The 17959-nt window shown below is 33.3% G+C and overlaps 2 protein-coding genes across 2 annotated transcripts in view; both read right to left on the bottom strand.

Annotated features, from left to right (window-relative positions):
- LOC124366404 (chromodomain-helicase-DNA-binding protein Mi-2 homolog) overlaps positions 1 to 17959 on the bottom strand; it is a 136131-nt gene that overhangs the window by 35923 nt on the left and 82249 nt on the right. The window contains 6 exon segments of the mRNA XM_046822929.1: positions 16265 to 16364; positions 16474 to 16620; positions 16729 to 16881; positions 16975 to 17163; positions 17406 to 17529; positions 17621 to 17797. Of these exon segments, the coding sequence (XP_046678885.1) occupies positions 16265 to 16364; positions 16474 to 16620; positions 16729 to 16881; positions 16975 to 17163; positions 17406 to 17529; positions 17621 to 17797 (890 nt within the window).
- On the bottom strand, positions 2859 to 10018 carry LOC124366406 (solute carrier family 25 member 34-like). The gene is made up of 2 exons (XM_046822932.1): positions 9148 to 10018; positions 2859 to 4297 (listed from the first exon to the last, which is right to left on the bottom strand). The coding sequence occupies exons 1-2, from the start codon at positions 9188 to 9190 to the stop codon at positions 4074 to 4076; spliced, it is 267 nt and encodes an 88-aa protein (XP_046678888.1). The 5' UTR covers positions 9191 to 10018; the 3' UTR covers positions 2859 to 4073.

Consider the following 17959-nt stretch of genomic DNA (forward strand, 5'->3'; position numbering starts at 1 on the left):
TTTTTATCAATATATTCAAATTATTGTTAATTTATATGTTAACAACTAATAATTCATATATTACTTTTCTATGTGTCCGTAGACTTATCGAATGAACTTTACCAAAATGTAAAGTTTCACACAGCTATAGTTTAAGACTCTCTCTAGCAATAAAAATATTTCTTTAATTTTAAACTAATTGTTTTAATTTGGTATTAAATATCAACATAGTATTATATTGTACTGCAACAAAATCGATCAGATACTTAAATAAGTAGATAAACGCTGTTGGAACGGAACACATGGAACTGGAACTATCTTGCGGAACTAGTTCCGAGCCTGGAGCGTTCCAGTTCCGGAACGGCCTGGCACACCGTTGTTCGAGATTTGGATGTTGCAACATCAACCCTCACACTCGATACTTAACTACTGTTATGAATAATTATTTCAGGATCAGAATTAGATATTCAACAAGAAATTTGACCATGCTATCTATGACGCCGAAACAAAAATAAACTGGAAATTATCAGCTGATGACAACGTTCAGTGAATGTCAACAAAGAAAAATGGAGCTTATATTCTGTTTTCGTTAGCTTGATGATCATATTTATAAGTTTCACTAACAAAAAGAAGAAAGAGCGCAAGTTCATGTATCACTGCAGATTACGAAAATGAGGCAGTACTTACAAGGTGGATAATCAGATTATTGATAAGTTGAAGTAGAATCTCGAACCTTCAACAAAGATTCAAGAAACGATCTGCAGAAATTTGCCTTATCATCAACAATCTGCCGATCAGCAGAAGACAAATTACTGATTGCTAAAACGTGTTTTTGTCGTATTTTGTGTTTAAAAATTCGTAAATTGGTAACCTAATTGACAATATATTGTACATTCATGGACTCTGCTGCATATTTTCACGGATGTCTGCTGAATATATTGACAGACAGCAGTACGCAATTTGCTGATAGTTAAAATTTGTTTTTGTTGTACTTAGTGTTCAAAGGATCATAAATAGATAACCTTATCAACAGATTATCTAAGTATTATTTTGCTTGTGTGCTGGCCAGCTAATCAGAATAGACCATGGCCCCGCGAGGTGGGGGGCTCCACCACAATATTTTTTTAAGACATATTTATTAACAACTTGAATTATAACGTAAACTAAAATGAACAATCATATGTTCATTTGAAGCAGCTGACGTCCAGTCGTGATCGTAGCAGACACACGACTTTGACACCAGGGTAGGCACCTGTTAATGCACTTAGGGAATAATCTGGGATTCTTCCTCTATAACCGAGAAAATCTCAAAAACAATTTTTCTGTCTCTAAGGACTCAAAGTCAAGAAATAATTTAACAGCTCCTTAAATCAGGATCTGATAAATCTCAAAACATTGTATTTTACATGACACGGCCTGTGAAACTGTGAATGAAGATCAACATGTTCTCGGGCCTCATTTGACAAACCAATTCCAATGATTCGATAATCGACGCCGATCAGTCTATTTTCGTCAATGAATTATCCTCTTATTTAACATTTAGGTCCATAACCTCATAACTAAATCTACTTCAGACCAAAATGTATAGATACTAGGCTTTGAAACTAAACCACAAACTGAGAAGCAGAGCTACAAAAACGGGAGTTACATTGAAATTTAGGTTTTTTTATTTCTGTTGTTAGGAAGAAACTTAAATCAAGAACTTAAAATTTGGGGGGGTCCAGCCAACTGATATTTTCCCATAGTGGACAGAGAGTAGGCACCATTTTGTTCCTTAAAAAGTTCTTGACTCGTTTCTTTGTTGAGAACGATCTATCAGCAGTACATGTCAGTAATACTGAATTATTTAAATAATAATAATCGTTTACTTAAAAAGTAATTGAAAATTTGAGGGAGTTCTGACTCCCTCACTGGCTACGTCCTTGTTAGGTATATGTAGCAAATAATTTTCAAAACATTCCACTTTTTATGTTTAAAAAACAATAAAGAGTACCAGGTATTGGAACTTAAAAAAAACTAATTTTAGAATTGTATGAAAAACTGTTGCACAAAATTACTACCTTAACTTTATTCTTGACTGGATGGTTCCACAAATTTGGCATTAGTCACATTATGGAGCTCTTCAAGTCATCATCTTGGGTATGCAATTTTGTAAACCAATATTTAAAATTTTAAATTGAGCAGGTTTTGTTAATTTATCGTGGCCAGCACCTGCTTGTTTTAAACGTGCAAACTGCCCAGGGCTAAAAAGAGAAATAGCTCGTACTTTTAAAATCAACCCGTTTTGTTTTGTTATTAATATTATATATAATTGATTATTTAATGTCAATTATTTGTCCGTAGAAATCTGAAAGAGCCATATTTTACCCTAATCATAGTTATAAAATTCATGAGGAGATATTTTATAACAATAAATATATTGAATATTAGGAGTTGAAAGTTATTTTAATGAGTGAGATAATGTACAAACGGCAGAGAAACATGATCCTAACGAGCTAGAGTTATTGGTATATCTCATTATTTCATTCAACATCACAATATTTAATGAACCTACTTAAACTTTTGGTGTTGATGTGCAATTAGTACAAAAATATATAAAAACTGGATGTGACTTAAAAATAACAATTCACCAGCAACTTAGAAGGATATAATTTTCTACTAAAAATAAAATTTGATATTAATTTACCAAATTAAATTTTTATTTTGTTGGAAGCAACCATCCATGTTATATATATATATATATATATATATATATATATATATATATATATATATAAATAATTCAAAGCTCAAGGAACCAATAACAAATTTGAATTAACAAAGATTACAAGTTTTTTGACTATACTGTATGAAGAGAGGGTTAAATAAACACTTTTGAGTACAAATAATAACATTTATCACATAACTTAAACAAATCTACAGCAACATTTATAAAAAATATATTTGTATATTCTCATAACATTAAAAACAACGTGCAGCAAATTAATGTACTCATCCTGCATGCACAAAAATGTGCAAAACAAACTTAAGTTTGTATATATAATATATATGGCTAACATTTGGTAATAACTTACAACGCACCATTCACTTGTGTTCAATGAGAAAATATGAGTAAAACTATTTAATTTCCAAACATTTAAAAACTTGTTTAATAGTGTTTACAACTTTCTCAATTAAGACTAAACGAACTATAATGAAATTATAAAACGTTATTTTAGGAATGCAAGAAATTATGGTATGTTCCAAAAAAAGAATGTTGAGAAAGTTATTTTTAGTTGGTGTGTTTTAAATAATCAAGAAACAAAGTAAGAACTTTATGCTGTAGTCGTTGAGCTAAAAAGTATTGTATGGTTTATTTTGGTGAACAAAACAATTTTGAAAACTTGGTACTTTTATATATACATAGTAAATCACAAGCTTGGTAACAATTGTACAATAATAACAAAACTGATGAATTCATAACAATTATAGTGTAAAGCTCAACAGTAATCTCAGTCTAACCATTGTGTAACATTGAACACAGATATATTGTTATCCTAAACAATAAACATCTAACTATGTTGGACATTTTAGATTAAAACTTATTTAAAATAATTAAAGATCAGTCTTTACTAACATAAAATTGTTATTTAATCTCATTTTATGTTAAATACAACCAAACAGTTCAACCAAAATTAATTACATTATCAATCATTATGTATGGTAAATTAATACATAAACATATATCAAATTTTGATTAGCATAATCCAAAAAAAGTCAACAAAACAAATCTTTTTTTAAAGTAAGGAATTTTAATTTTTTTATACATTCCAAATATAAAAAGTATTACAAAAAGCACATTACGATTTCTCCAGTCGGTGATAAATGTAATTCTAATACATTTTATAAACATACAAATTTCAAATGTAACATTTCAAAAAATCCTCAAAAAAAGATTTTAGTCGCCACATGCTCTAAAATCACCGAAATTAACTTGTGTTCTAAAAGTCCAGTACTCCAATAGTTCCAACAACATTATCCTGACTAGTTTGCAAATACAAGAAATCTACACTGTCTATTTTGTTCCAAACAAATTTACACCCTTTTATCCGGTACTAACTGACATCTTTGTCACTCTGTTCGAATCTCTCCATCAAAGTCTTTTGGCCATCTTTCAGTAAGTCCCAGAACACAAGACACAGCATTGTATGAGGTCCGATTCTGGCAAAGCAGGGCACGAATCCTTTGTACAAGCCGAAGAGACCTTCCTTTGCCCACACTTTGCGCACACAGTCGACGTAGCTGCTGTACAACAGGCCCCGCCCCTGAGCATCAACTCCTGCAAACACATCAAAATCATGAATTTATTGTCACTACGCTGGATAATCAAAATTGCCTGTAAAGTTATTGTTTGTTGGCTAAACTATCACCAAAATAAACACTTCAAGTTCAAAATATATGCTATTTTATAATCCAATAGACTTCAATTAAGAAATTTTTAGGATTTAACTTTACAGTTCATACTCAACTTTTAATATATGTTTTACTACAGTATTATAAACATGTTTGTAGATTTTAAACATTGAAGGTACTAACATACACAGGTTATGTAGTAAACATACAGACATTTATACTGATAGTCCAGGATCCTAGAGCCAATTTGTATTATTTAAAAAAACCAGTTTTTTCTTCAAATCGATAGAGACACTTCTCCCACGAAAGGATTTGATCATAAGCTGTGCTAACGTTTATGAGGATCAAAATGGTAAAGAGTTAGAAACATAAAACGATAATTTTTTTTCAACTTAAAAACAAATGTCAGACACATAAAGTAGTTTCAATCAGTATCAGCAAACCGTACACAGACCGATTGCTAGGCCGAATATGGTGATTTTAAGAAAAAAATTATTTGAGAAAAGGATTATCGTTTTGTCATTTTTAATCCTTTAAATAAACTCCCTTTTCGAGCCCCACAAAAATTAGGACGTCTGATAATCAATTCCTTTCTTACGAGAAATCCTTCAAACGATTTGAAGATAAAATAGGTTTTGCGTACTTATACACTGATTACATGTCATATCAGGCTTTGCTGAGGTTGCATACAAAATTTTAAATCTATACCTCACTTCATTCTCAAGATGTCCGGCAGACAGACAGACAATCATAAAAAAAATTCAACTGACACAAGTTTTTTATGTAAGTATTTAAATAATAAAAGTCTACACACCAAGTTGCTGTAAAATTATTTTATATGTGTGGGGATAGTTAAGCTACATTTGTTACTATGTCACATGTTTGAATATCTGAAGAGTGTATTTATATTATATTAGTTCAAACAAACTCTCCAATAACAAAGTTTTTTATTTTTGTGAGGCCTTTCGTACTCAATGAGTACATCTTCGGACTCAAAAAAACAAACTAAACACAACAGAAATAGAAAACGATTAAAAAATTGGCACACTAAACAAAAAAATATCAAAAAAACAATCAAATTACAAATTTAAAGATCATCCATCTAAATGTAAGAAGTCTTCTTATGAAAATGGGTCAATTGAAATCTTCCTAGAAGAAGAAAATCCTGACTTTTTTATTGTTAGTGAACATGGGCTAGACTCTGAACAAATCAATATGGTAAATTTTCAAAATTTTGTTTTGGAAAGTAGCTATGAGAGAAATAACATGAAAATGGGTGGAGTAGCTATTTACAGAAATAAACAAACAATTCTAAAAAACAATCCGTTCGAACATAGGAAAGAATTTTATCGGAAAATAAAGTGTTTGAATGTTGTGAAATAAAAATTGACTCTGGAATAGAAAAATTCCTGATAGCTGGTATCTACAGAAGTCCAGACAGTTGCATAAATACTTTTATTGGACAAAACTAAACCAGTACCTCTCAAAAATTAAATCGACAAAGACTTTAAACAAAATAGTAATTGGAGGAGACTATAATATAAATATTCTTCAAAATGACAACAATGCCGTACTTTTAAAAAATGCTCTTAAAAGTTATGGATTAAAACCAAAAATAAACTCAGCTACAAGGATCACTGAAAATACTGCGACTTGTATAGATAACTTTTTCACTAATTTAGTTCACACTACCAGCAATATTATTGAGCCACTAATATCTGACCACCAAGCAATAGAAATTACGGTAAACATAAACCATAAAGACAAACTGAAAAATAAAAAATCAAAGATTAGATCCCTCAAACATGAAAAATTTGCAGGAACTGAAACTTAGACTAAAAACTGAAAACTGGATGGATGTATTAAATGAAAAAGACCCACACAAAAAATATCAAAAATTTGTTGACACTTTTTTATATTACTTTAACATCTCATGTCCGGAAAAAGAAACTATTTTAAAAGAAAATATTAAAATTAAGTGGAAAAACGATGAGGTGATGACACTTAAAGCTGAAATGGCTCGAACATTATAATCACTGGTTACAATTTAGAAATACTGAAAATAAAGAAATATACAAAGGCTCACTGAATAAATATAGACAATGTATACTTGATACCAAAGCAGCCTGGTTAAACCAGAGAATTGAAAATGCCTCAAACAAACCAAAAGAATCTTGGAAAATTGTAAACCAGCACAGAGCCTCTACATCCACTAATGCTAAAAATTTAATTTTACGTCAAGGGAATAATGTATTAAAAAATCCTAAAGACAACTGTGATATAATTAGCAGTTATTTTGTAAATGTTGCCAGTACCATCAGGCAGGAACTTGACTGCAACAAACAACATAAAAATCCAAACATAAAAACCGACAAGATTTTTAATAGATTTGAATTGGTAAATGAAGAAAAAATTGAAAAAAATTTTTAAAACTTTTTCTCCTAAAACATCAACAGGACTTGATGGTGTGTGTATGAAAGCAGTAAAATTCTGCAAAGACGAGTTAAAGGTACCTCTCGTCAGCCTGATAAATGCCTCACTCTCGGGGGGCGTTTTTCCGGACGGTTGCAAGGTGGCCAAGGTCAGACCACTTTTTTAAGGGTGGGGATGGGATGGAGGTGTGCAACTATCGTCCGATATCCCTCTTACACCAATTTTTTCTAAATTTATCGAAAGAGCAGTTTGTGACCAACTGACTTGCCTACCTAGAAGATAAATAATCTCTTGGTTGGCAGGCAGTATGGTTTTAGAAAAAAACAAATCGACAAAATTTGGCACTCATTGATTTCATAAACGAATGTATCGATGCAGTTGATGCGGGGGAGATCGTTCATGGTTGCTATGCCGATCTCTCGAAGGCTTTCGACTGTGTTGATGCAGACACACTCATCCAAAAATTGAATTCCTTGGGCATCCAAAATCCAGAGTTGGGTTGGTTCTCCTCATACCTGAGAAACCGATTCCAGGTGGTAGAGATCCAACACGAGTCAAAATTCAACAAAATTCAAAATTATCGCTCAAACCCTGAACTGATCCAGTGTGGGGTACCTCAGGGATCAATTCTTAGGACCATTGCTTTTTTTGATTTATATAAAACGACATCGCAGATGTCGTTTCCCGAAAAAAAATCTTTTCATTTTTGCAGACGATACCACTCTTATCACCAAACAAAGAAGTAGGGAGGCTCTCGAAATTGACTCTTTCACCAAAATCAACAATCTTGCCCAATTCTTTTCCCAAAATTTTCTCAAACTCAACCCAGAAAAAACAAAATGCATGGTCATTCAGACCCAGCAAAGAAAATCCAAAACTGAGCTTTCAGGAGCCCCTGTTCATTTGCATTGGTGATGTTGAGTTGGAAACGACCTCAAACAGCAAAAACTGTTGGGGGTGATGTTGGACGAGGGTTTGTGTTGGACTGAGCAGTTGGTGGCATTAGAAAGCAAGCTCTCAAAAGGAATCTTTGTCATTCGAAGCCTCAGTGCTTTCAAAAATCTGAAACTCCTGAAAAATGTCTACCACTGCTTGGTTGAATCGCACATCTCCTACTCAATCGCCCTGTGGGGAGCAAAGGAGTCAGCCTTGAGCAAAATTTTCATTATTCAAAAAAAGGCAATCCGAGCAATGCTGAGGACTGCCCCCTCAAGCCCATTGCAAGCAAACACTTTCAAAGGCTGGAAATCTGTACTATACCTAGTCTTTACATTTATGAAAATGGCAAACTACATTAAGTTCAACCATCTTGAATTTGTTAATAACACCCATAGGTACAATACTAGAAACAAACATTTGTATTCTGAGCAGCATAACCTAAAACTGTTTGAAACAAAACCACTCTACTCAGGTCTTAAAATTTATCAAAAACTACCACTTTCCATTAGAAACATAATTCCTGTAAACAAATTCAAGAGTGAACTCAAAGATTTTTTAATAAAAAAAAGTTATTACTCATTGTCAGAGTTTTTTAACAGAAAGTTAACACCCCCCCCCCCCCCGTGACCCTTTCCTAGGGCACTAATGACTCGTCCAACGCCGTTACCAGGCCAACTGGACATGACATCAAGTACAAGTAAGTAAGTACTCACACAACTGTAATAAATAACAATAGTAACATAAACAATTTAGTACTAAATAAAAACATATGTCATTAAAAATACAAAGAGGTAATATTCTATGACAGCACAGTATGTTATATACATATATAAACTTTATTTTTATATACACATATAACATACTGTGCTGTCATAGAATATTACCTCTTTGTGTTTTTAATGACATATGTTTTTATTTAGTACAAAATTGTTTATGTTACTATTGTTATTATTACAGTTGTGTGAGTCCGAAGATGTACTCATTGAGTACGAAAGGCCTCACAAAAATAAAAAACTTTATGTTATTGGAGAGTTTGTTTGAATTAATATATCATTTCCAATAAGACAAGAGCTTCAAGAATGTATTTATATTGTTTACAAATTTATTTATTCTGCTATTTTCTTATTGCCATTATCTTTACCCATAAGACCAATGCAAAATGTTCGCCAACGCTCGGCCAAATCCCATGGCGTGGCAAGCACCATCACTGCTCAGTGTTCCTCATATAGAAATGAAAATTCATGCACATTTTGAAGTCTACAAGTCAGTTCATTTTCAAGATATCGTGCGTGTGGACAGACAGAAATGAAATTTTCCAGCCCTAAAATTGATTGGCTTCGCTAAAGCTCAGCCAATTATTCATAAAATTCAACTATAAGGTAAGTATGGGGTCAGCTGTATTACCTTGGTTGTATAGTCTTGTTGAGATCACATCGAGAGGGGTCATGAAGACTCCGGCTGCAAATCCGCCGAGGAAACTGGCCACAGATGTGTTTATCAAACTTTTCTCTTTTGTCAGCAACTAAATTAAAACAAAAATGGTCAATTGCATCATGAATTATAAGGTTATTCTATGTTAAAAATACAATACTATAATCTCATCTATTTATTTGTATCACCTTGAGAAATGGACAAATAACAAAACAAATTAGAATTATTTTCATTCACTATAATGAAAACATAAATGTTCAAAATAATAAACTATTTTATAACATTTAAGGTAGGCCTATCTTTTTTTAACTTTTTATATATTACTTACAGTTAAGGGTGTATAACTAACCCCCTGAATACGAGTTTTTGGCAGAAAAGTATTACAGCTGCAGCAAACCAGTGTTTTTTTTAAGCAATTTGAATCAGATGTTGTATTCAATATCATTGAAGATGAAAATTTGACGATTCAGAAAATTTTAACTCCCTTGTTGAAGGTGATACAATTGCTTTGAGTACAAAAAATATTCTTTTGAGTTAAATTCATAGCTTTTTAAGATGGCTTCCCTGAATACAGAAAAAACACAACACTTTTTTTATCGCTCCACATGAAATTACAGGCACCTTAAGTTAGAAATTTAGGCATTTTGTGACTATGCCCCGATTAGGCCAAAATAAAAAAGGCTGGAGATAAACATGTGAAATTTTTACAGCATGTACATCAGTTATAGCTTCAGGGAGTGACATGTTTTTTTATTTATAAAAATATTTAATTTAATTAAAAGAAAACAAATATTTAAACACGTACAATGTACAAACATTATGTGTAATTTAGATATATAAATCATAAATGAATACAAAATACATCAATTCCTGGAGCTAAAACTCCTTTACATACTGTACAAATTTCACATTTTTATCTTCAGCTGTTTTAATTTGGGGCTGATTATAAAATTGCCTAAATTTTCTACTTTAAATGCCTTCAATGTCACATGAAGTGATAAACAATTTTTCTTCTTTTTCTGTATACAGGAAAGTTACATGAAAGAGCTATGGATTTAACATGTACCAGTATCTGTACATTTCCAATTATTTTTAAATATGCAATTTATAACTATTTATAATACATTGAGCTATTCTGTCACTGCCGTATTGATGATCCAAGCATATTTTTGTCGTGCCATAATTTTTTCTTTGTTGCCAAATTTTGCTGGTGTTTTCTACTGCACAAGGATTTAACCTGCAATTCATTATTCAGAGAAAACAGGTGTTGCAAATAGTAATTTAGTTGCTTTAGATAGTACTTTATTGTCCCACAATAAACACCTTGCTTGGTGATAAGAGTTCATGTGTATCACTTAATTATAACCCTGTATTAAATTAATTACCTAATTAATTTCAAACATAGCTGAATAGTTTAACTTTTAATATTTTCTAAAGGGTAGCATATAGTAATGAGCTCAAGGTCTAGTATCCTTGAGTTTTTAAAGATATATTTGGGGAATTGTTTTTAAATTAGGCAGATTGTTGACAGTAACTGTTAGTTTTATCAATTTTGTCAAGGTTCTTGGTTAATTTCTCATTATACATTTACTTATCTTAAAGTTACAGCCATGTTTCTACTTTGAAAATGTTTAATTAACTTTACAAATATACTATTCCACAATACTTCAGCTAAAAAAAGCTGTTTATTTAGTACAAACATTATCGCCTACATAAATACTGGTATAAAAATATATTTTTTTAAATATTCAATAATAATTATTTTTTATTCTAAAGTTAATCCTTTCAGTGCCAGACATATGTGAAAAGTCCCAAGTTTTTATAGCAGTTTGCATACAGTTATTTATTGACCAATGTTTATAATTTATGATTTGTTTTGTATATTAACACTGTATATAATCAAAATCTCCTCGAAAAATTACAATAACAACAATAAAATCTTAACTTGTTGTATTTTAATTTTTAAATTTGACAATCAAATAAGTACTAAAATAATGCCGTGCTCAATAAAATGAAGCAAATAGAACAGTTTATTAACATAGCCAGACATTGCAATTTATGCATGTTTTTAAAACGTCCGGTTACCCGGATATAAGCACTGAAAGGATTTAGAATACAAATAAATTTAGCTCTTGTTGGTTCAAGTCAGCATTTTTAGATGATGGTCGATGATTAGTAAGAGTTACTTTTCCAGACACCCTAACACATCAACTCAAGTAAAAAAAGAACATCAGTGATATTTTATTTAAGGGAAAGCTCTTTTTATTGGAAAAACTCCCCCCCCCCCCACCCCCCCCCCCCCCCACCCCCCCCCCCCCCCACCCCCCCCCCCCCCCACCCCCCCCCCCCCCCACCCCCCCCCCCCCCCACCCCCCCATAATTGCACATATAATAGTGAAAGCAGCGTCTATTAATTTAATATTAATATATGACTTGGCCTATAAGGCATATCAGTCTGGGGTCTGTTACAGGTGGGTTTTATGTGCTCTTGTAATCTCATCCTCATATTGGTTTGATTTTGATTCTTCGCACAGCCCTTAAAACTATACCTATATTACGTCATGGGCATTGATGCTAATTGTACAATACGATTGGCGGAAGTGAACTTAATATTCCCTGGAAATTTGCAACATTAATTTAGTAGTGTCACATAGCTCATATACTCCAGTCTACTGCCTAAAGAACTAAATTTCTAAACTTTCTTTGCTAATATTAATTGATAATATTTATTGTCAGGCAAATTTTTGTACTTTTTCACTTGTTCTTTCGATAGGGGACATACCTTGTATAGTTAATAGAATCTTGGTTATAAACTGTTCCCCCCCCCTTTTTTTTTTTTATTAATTATCATAACGTTCCTTTAATTAAAAAACAACAACTTCAATTTTTGTGAGTTTGATATTATAGCACTGCTTAAACACATCCGACATGCACAACTAGTTATGCGTTGGGTGGATGTTTTTTTTTACCTTTAATATTCATAATGTTTTATCTACATAACTTGCGTTTACAATTAAAACCCCTTTTGCCGACGCGAATTATACAATTCAACACATACACTGGTTCCTAGATTTACATTTTTTGACCAAAAAAAATTTTTTTTTCCTCACCAATTATTAAACCTACATTATTATTTTGGTTATCCTTGAGATGTTTTTAACACATGTTTTAGTAAGAAAAAACGCAACATTAAAATTTTTTTATGGTGAATTAATACTGTTTTTTTTGTTATTTTATACAACAAAAATTTTGTATACAACAAAGACTATTAAATTGTTTACCGTCGGGTTGTTGTGCCGTCTGAATGAACTTTATTCTATAATTTCCTAATTGAAACATACAACCCATATATGATATTGTGTAACACGGTAATTTGTAACTATACATAATATAAATTTACCACAGTAAAGCTGAAAATGTGGTGATCTCGCAAAGAGGCGACTAGAATTTGCTGAGGGAGAGTCCATGTCTCACTACAATCACTTTTATACATTTAAGAATTATTTACAACACATGTTAAAACTATTCATTCTTCAATTTACTTTTTTTAATAGTTTAAAGTAATCAGTCACAATAATTAACAATAATAGTTAATAGTTCACAAATAAATAACAAGTTTAGTGCGCCTAATCATAAAAAAATAAAATAAATGCAAAATATGTGGTCCAATAATGCAAAAACATTCTCTTATAGGACCTTACTAGAGATGGTATTGGTTTTTAGCAATTGCAAGTTTTCTTATAAATATTTATTAGAGTGATAAACTTTCAATAAACAAGGAAACTATGCACCAGGGGTGGCTCATCATGGACACGTTTTACAAAAAATTACGATGGTGTTTGCTGTCTTTATTACACGTGGCATTTCCCTGTTTTTTTGGTGCTAGCTTTGACTGGTTGGATACTACAAAACAGCACAGTTGGCGTTTGTGGGGTTTTTATAACTCCATATTGGCTCGATTTAAAATGGAATTTCCCTGTTTAGTCTGTACATCATCACAACGGGGTTGCTCTAAATTTTCGACCACGTCGGCATTGCTAGTTCTAGGTTGCCAATGGCACTTAAGTAAACCCGTCTCAATAACTCCTGTTCTCGAAACTTTTTGTGGCGTTAGGAGATCTTACCACCATTTTGGCATATTATAAAGGCTATGTCTGCCATTATCAATGCCAATTTCAATGGACACATAAATGCCACTAGGGGGTGGTACCATTTTCAATTCGATTTATGGCCATAAGGATACGTAGAACAAAACTTGTACAAATAAGTCTACTCACACACCTTATTTTTGTTGTACTAGTACTTGTAGATTGGGCTTTGTGACTTCTCGTCTGCCTGTCTTTGATCTGACTTCAATTAATTTTACTCCAGTGTACACTACAGTAGAGGGGGGGGGAGGTGGGGCATGGGGTTTAAACATTTTCCTTGTAATCTTGCCAGGAAACATGCTATCATATCCTTAGATTCTCTAATCCATGGTATGTTGGGAAGTCACACTTTCTTTTTTTTCTTTTTCCCCCGAAATTAAATTTTTCATTTTTGGGCAGGCTATTTTTTTCGTGTTTGCTCTCACCGTTAACATCCACATGCTCCCAAACCCACTCAACCTAAGGTCGTTGAATATAAATCAAACCACTTAGAGCTAGAAATTTTGGTCCATGTATATGATTTCTGTTTAGTAGATTACAAAACCTGAGTAACCAAAATCTTTTTTTAACAACTCCCTCTACTACCCCAGGCCACCTCATCTTTATCTGTCGGATTGTACTTTCCCAGTATAACACCTTGGAAATCTTCAACAGAAATACACCATTTTGAAGAGTCACAAGAGCGACACATATAAAAAGTTATCATGTAACCTTGATTTCCCCATGTTTGTTGATGGGCTTGCTTGGGAGATATTGTTGTTGAAGGTTAGCCTACCTTTAAATATTTAATCCATACATTTCATCTATAGAAAGTGCCTCTCCAGGCTCATAGTTGTCTAGTTATGTTTTAGAAACAAAAATCTATCAAGGGGCCTTATTTTGAACAGTGGAGAATCTATATTCCAGGATTACCCTTTAACACCTGATTTGCTATTCATCAATTGAAATGCCAAAAAAATAGACTTGATTAGTTGATATTGGTTCTCTAGATAAATATTTATGGAAAAATGCCGGAAGTTTTTTTGTCAGCCACAAAAGCCGTCTTGAAAATATGATTTCTTCGTTTGGCTTATGTAATGAGTCCCATATTTGAAATTTGCGTTGGCCTTACAAAAGCTTTCACTGTCCCTTTTCATCCGATTTCTTTTAGTTTGTGTTGTCTAGCAATCGTTTGGGAAATGTCAGTTGTTGACATCACAATACATTGTTAAAGAATAAATATTTGTCTGTTTCAGCTACATATTTATTAGTATTGCTTCATAGGAAAGACATTTATGAAATGATTATCAGATTGAGGAAGTTAGGTTTTCAAATATTGATCCTTAGGTGTTATCACAAAGATGTAACATTTTTAGGTATTTTGTCTATTAATATCTATGTTAGAACTCTATTTGAATTTCCATCCCACAAGGTAGCAATTGTTTTGTCTGAGATTTAGGCCTCAGATGCTTCTAAGGGGACTAATTTTCATCTTAATGGATTCATCCTATATCAACTTTACAAGAAGAATAGTCTACCATTGTTATCACCTATTTCCAAAATCTGAGTCTTCAATTTACCAATGATTTCAAAATATTCAATTAATCTCATCATCCGGTTATTTGTTTCCATTATTAACACAGGATAACACTCACATAACATGCTAGAAATTTTGTAAAAATCTATGTGATACACCCGACTAGTAGCCTACCATACGCATAACAATCACAGCCTTTTTGTTGTAAGATATTCACTACAGTAACACAACTACTTTTTTAAATGTTAAAACACTTACATTGCATTACAAAATATTAAGCAATAAAAAACTAAACAATATTGATATAATCTAAATCCAAAACAAAATTAACCAAACATAAACCAATGTTTACATGTTAGTAAAACCACGGCAAAAGCAGCAGACGCGATCCCGAACAACGGCCAACAATCGTCATGTGGACTAGTCTAGATTCAAAATATTTGCCTCGCGCGGCTGTAGCACTTTACAGAAGGCAGTGAATATGGCGTTTACTCAACTTGGGACTATAGTCCGACTTACACAGCCAACGGAGAGAAGTTTTTTCTGCTGCCGTGGACTAAAGTCGATTTAACGCGGCGAACTGAAAAAAACGGTGAAGTCGACTATTGTCGATTTACGCAGCGAAAAGGTTAATAAATGCATAAATATTATAACATTAGCCATGTCTATTTACACATTTGTTTATTATTTCCACCGTCCTGCATTTTTTAAAGTTCACTAAGATGACACAAGATCTAATAAAGAACTAACAATTACAAGACAAGCTGTTAAAAAACCATTCTAACAAAGGAATTAGAGCTTCACCGTGTGTAACAATAATCACCTTGTTTGTACAGAACCTGCGCTCATATTGAATCAAGTAGTTGAATGATGATGGATCAATGAGTGACTCACACACACATCATGTTATGGCTGAATATGCTAAGCCCTTTAAAATTATACACAACTTGGACTAAGCTTACATCGGACTTTCCATCGATTCCAGGCATAAAGAATAGACAATGGCAAGAATCGACAATTTAAAAAGATCTTTATTGTATACTTTAAACCTTAATCACATCATTTGATGTAATCATGCATTTTGCGTAGAGGATTAATCACATAATATGACAGATTTGGAGTTTATATTTTAAAATTAAAGTTAGTTTTAGAATTAAAATATCAAATTCTTACATAATCATTTAACTTTTGATATAAATTTAATACGAGTGTATGCTTATAAAACATTCACTTAAAAATATATTAAAGCATACATTCCTTCCTTAGTAACGAAAGTTAAGAATTGAGAACCAAAATTTAAAACCAGAACAAAAAAGTGAAACCAATACATCTTTACACAGTAATAGTGAATATTCAATGGAATAAACATAATTGTCGTTTCATTCAGTGACGTAAAATACTCCATTCAAAATTGTAATTAACTGACCAGAGGGTGCAGAGAAGTCCGAGTTGTAGTCAGATAAGTTCTCCTGCCATGAGCCCTCGACATTCTCTCTCTCCACGACTCCGCCGTCTGTGTAGTTCACCTGAAAAGTGAGGAAGACGTAAGTTTACTTTCACGTTATTTTACACCAGTAATTATTTTAACTGAAAGTACAGCTTGATGAGATGTTCCAGAATCACTGTGATGCTCACCTGTTTGCGGACTCGCTTGCCCTTGCCCAGAGTCCTGCTGATGTCCTCTTGTTGCTGTTCGTAGTGATGCCTCAGCAGTTTCACCCAATACGCAGGATCTGTGTTCTCCGCCTCTTGTTTGATAACCTCCGTCCCCATTTCTTCTTCCTGCACCACGAGAAATTTTCATCAGTTAACCATAATATGTAAAAACACACTGCGTAATTTTGTTTATGCCTAAAACATCTTCTTACGAGTTTCGTAGAGGATTCATACCTCATCTTCTTCCTTGGTGACGTAGCTGGCCACCTTGAACGAGGACAAATATTCATTGGACCAGTTCTCTTTCTGTTCAATACCCATCTTGGACCTGTCAAGCAGTTCCTCGACAGCTTTGTCATCGTAATGGATGGCCTCGTCTTCTTTACCCTGGAAAAATATTATTGTTGTCAGACTCAATCTCAAATGATTCAACAAATTGAATTTGAAGAACTAGTATTTACAAGGTTTCATATCACTCACCTCTTCCTCTTTGAAGAGTTCTTCAGTACCGAACCGGAGGATATCGTCCAGTTCCTGTTTGGTGAAGTTTGCCTGCTTGCCCCCCATTCCAGGCCTCACCACCAGATGAGTCAACATCATCTTGCGTTTCGCCACCTGTGTCACTCTCTCCTCCACCGAGTTGCGGGTCACGAATCGGTAGATCATCACCTGCACACAAATAAACTCATTATATTGTCTACGCACATTTTTGAGCCAATAAAAAATAATTAGATCGATTAAGTCAATTTCTGAACTGTTTGTTTATATTAACAGATTCATAAGAAACGGTACACTGACATCGTGATGTGGTTTGGTATGTTTTTATTCTAACCTACTTCAAGACAACACTAGTGATAACATCCTGACTATCTGATATCGTATATTACAATCAATGTGTTGATCTGACATACCTTGTTGGCTTGACCGATTCTGTGGGCACGAGAGAATGCCTGGATGTCGTTGTGGGGGTTCCAGTCCGAGTCGTAGATGATGACTGTGTCGGCTGTTGCCAAGTTGATACCCAAACCTCCGGCCCTGCAACGTAATTACCGGTGAGTTGCGTAACACTATGGCAGGACACAATCAAATTTGTACGATGCGTAAGACCCGTCTGAGAATGTGTTACCTTGTTGACAGCAGGAAGACGAACTGCTGTGCGCCGGGGGCATTGAACCTGTCGATAGCCTCTTGTCTCAGAGACCCGGTGATTGTGCCGTCTATTCTCTCGTACTTGTAGCCTTCTCCTTCCAGGTAATCCTCCAGGATGTCCAACATCTTGGTCATCTGGGAGAAGATGAGCACTCTGAAACACGCATTTTCACGGTGTTATCATTTGTGTCTACAAATGGCAAAAGCCACCTTCTGAAATACTGTAGAATCTTGGATTTAAATTAATTTACATTGGGTAAAGGGAATGATGTTCTATTCTATCGATATATCTAACTAGTGAAGATAATTTATATGA

This window comes from Homalodisca vitripennis, chromosome 7 (genome assembly GCF_021130785.1).
Source record: "Homalodisca vitripennis isolate AUS2020 chromosome 7, UT_GWSS_2.1, whole genome shotgun sequence".
NCBI classification, from domain to species: domain Eukaryota; kingdom Metazoa; phylum Arthropoda; class Insecta; order Hemiptera; family Cicadellidae; genus Homalodisca; species Homalodisca vitripennis.

Bases quoted from the DNA above. Each gene is read 5' to 3' on its own strand.
- LOC124366406 (XM_046822932.1), bottom strand. From the start codon at position 9,190: ATGACCCCTCTCGATGTGATCTCAACAAGACTATACAACCAAG. The intron at 4,298-9,147 runs GTAATACAGCTG...ATGTGTTTGCAG, and splicing joins AACAAGACTATACAACCAAG to GAGTTGATGCTCAGGGGCGG.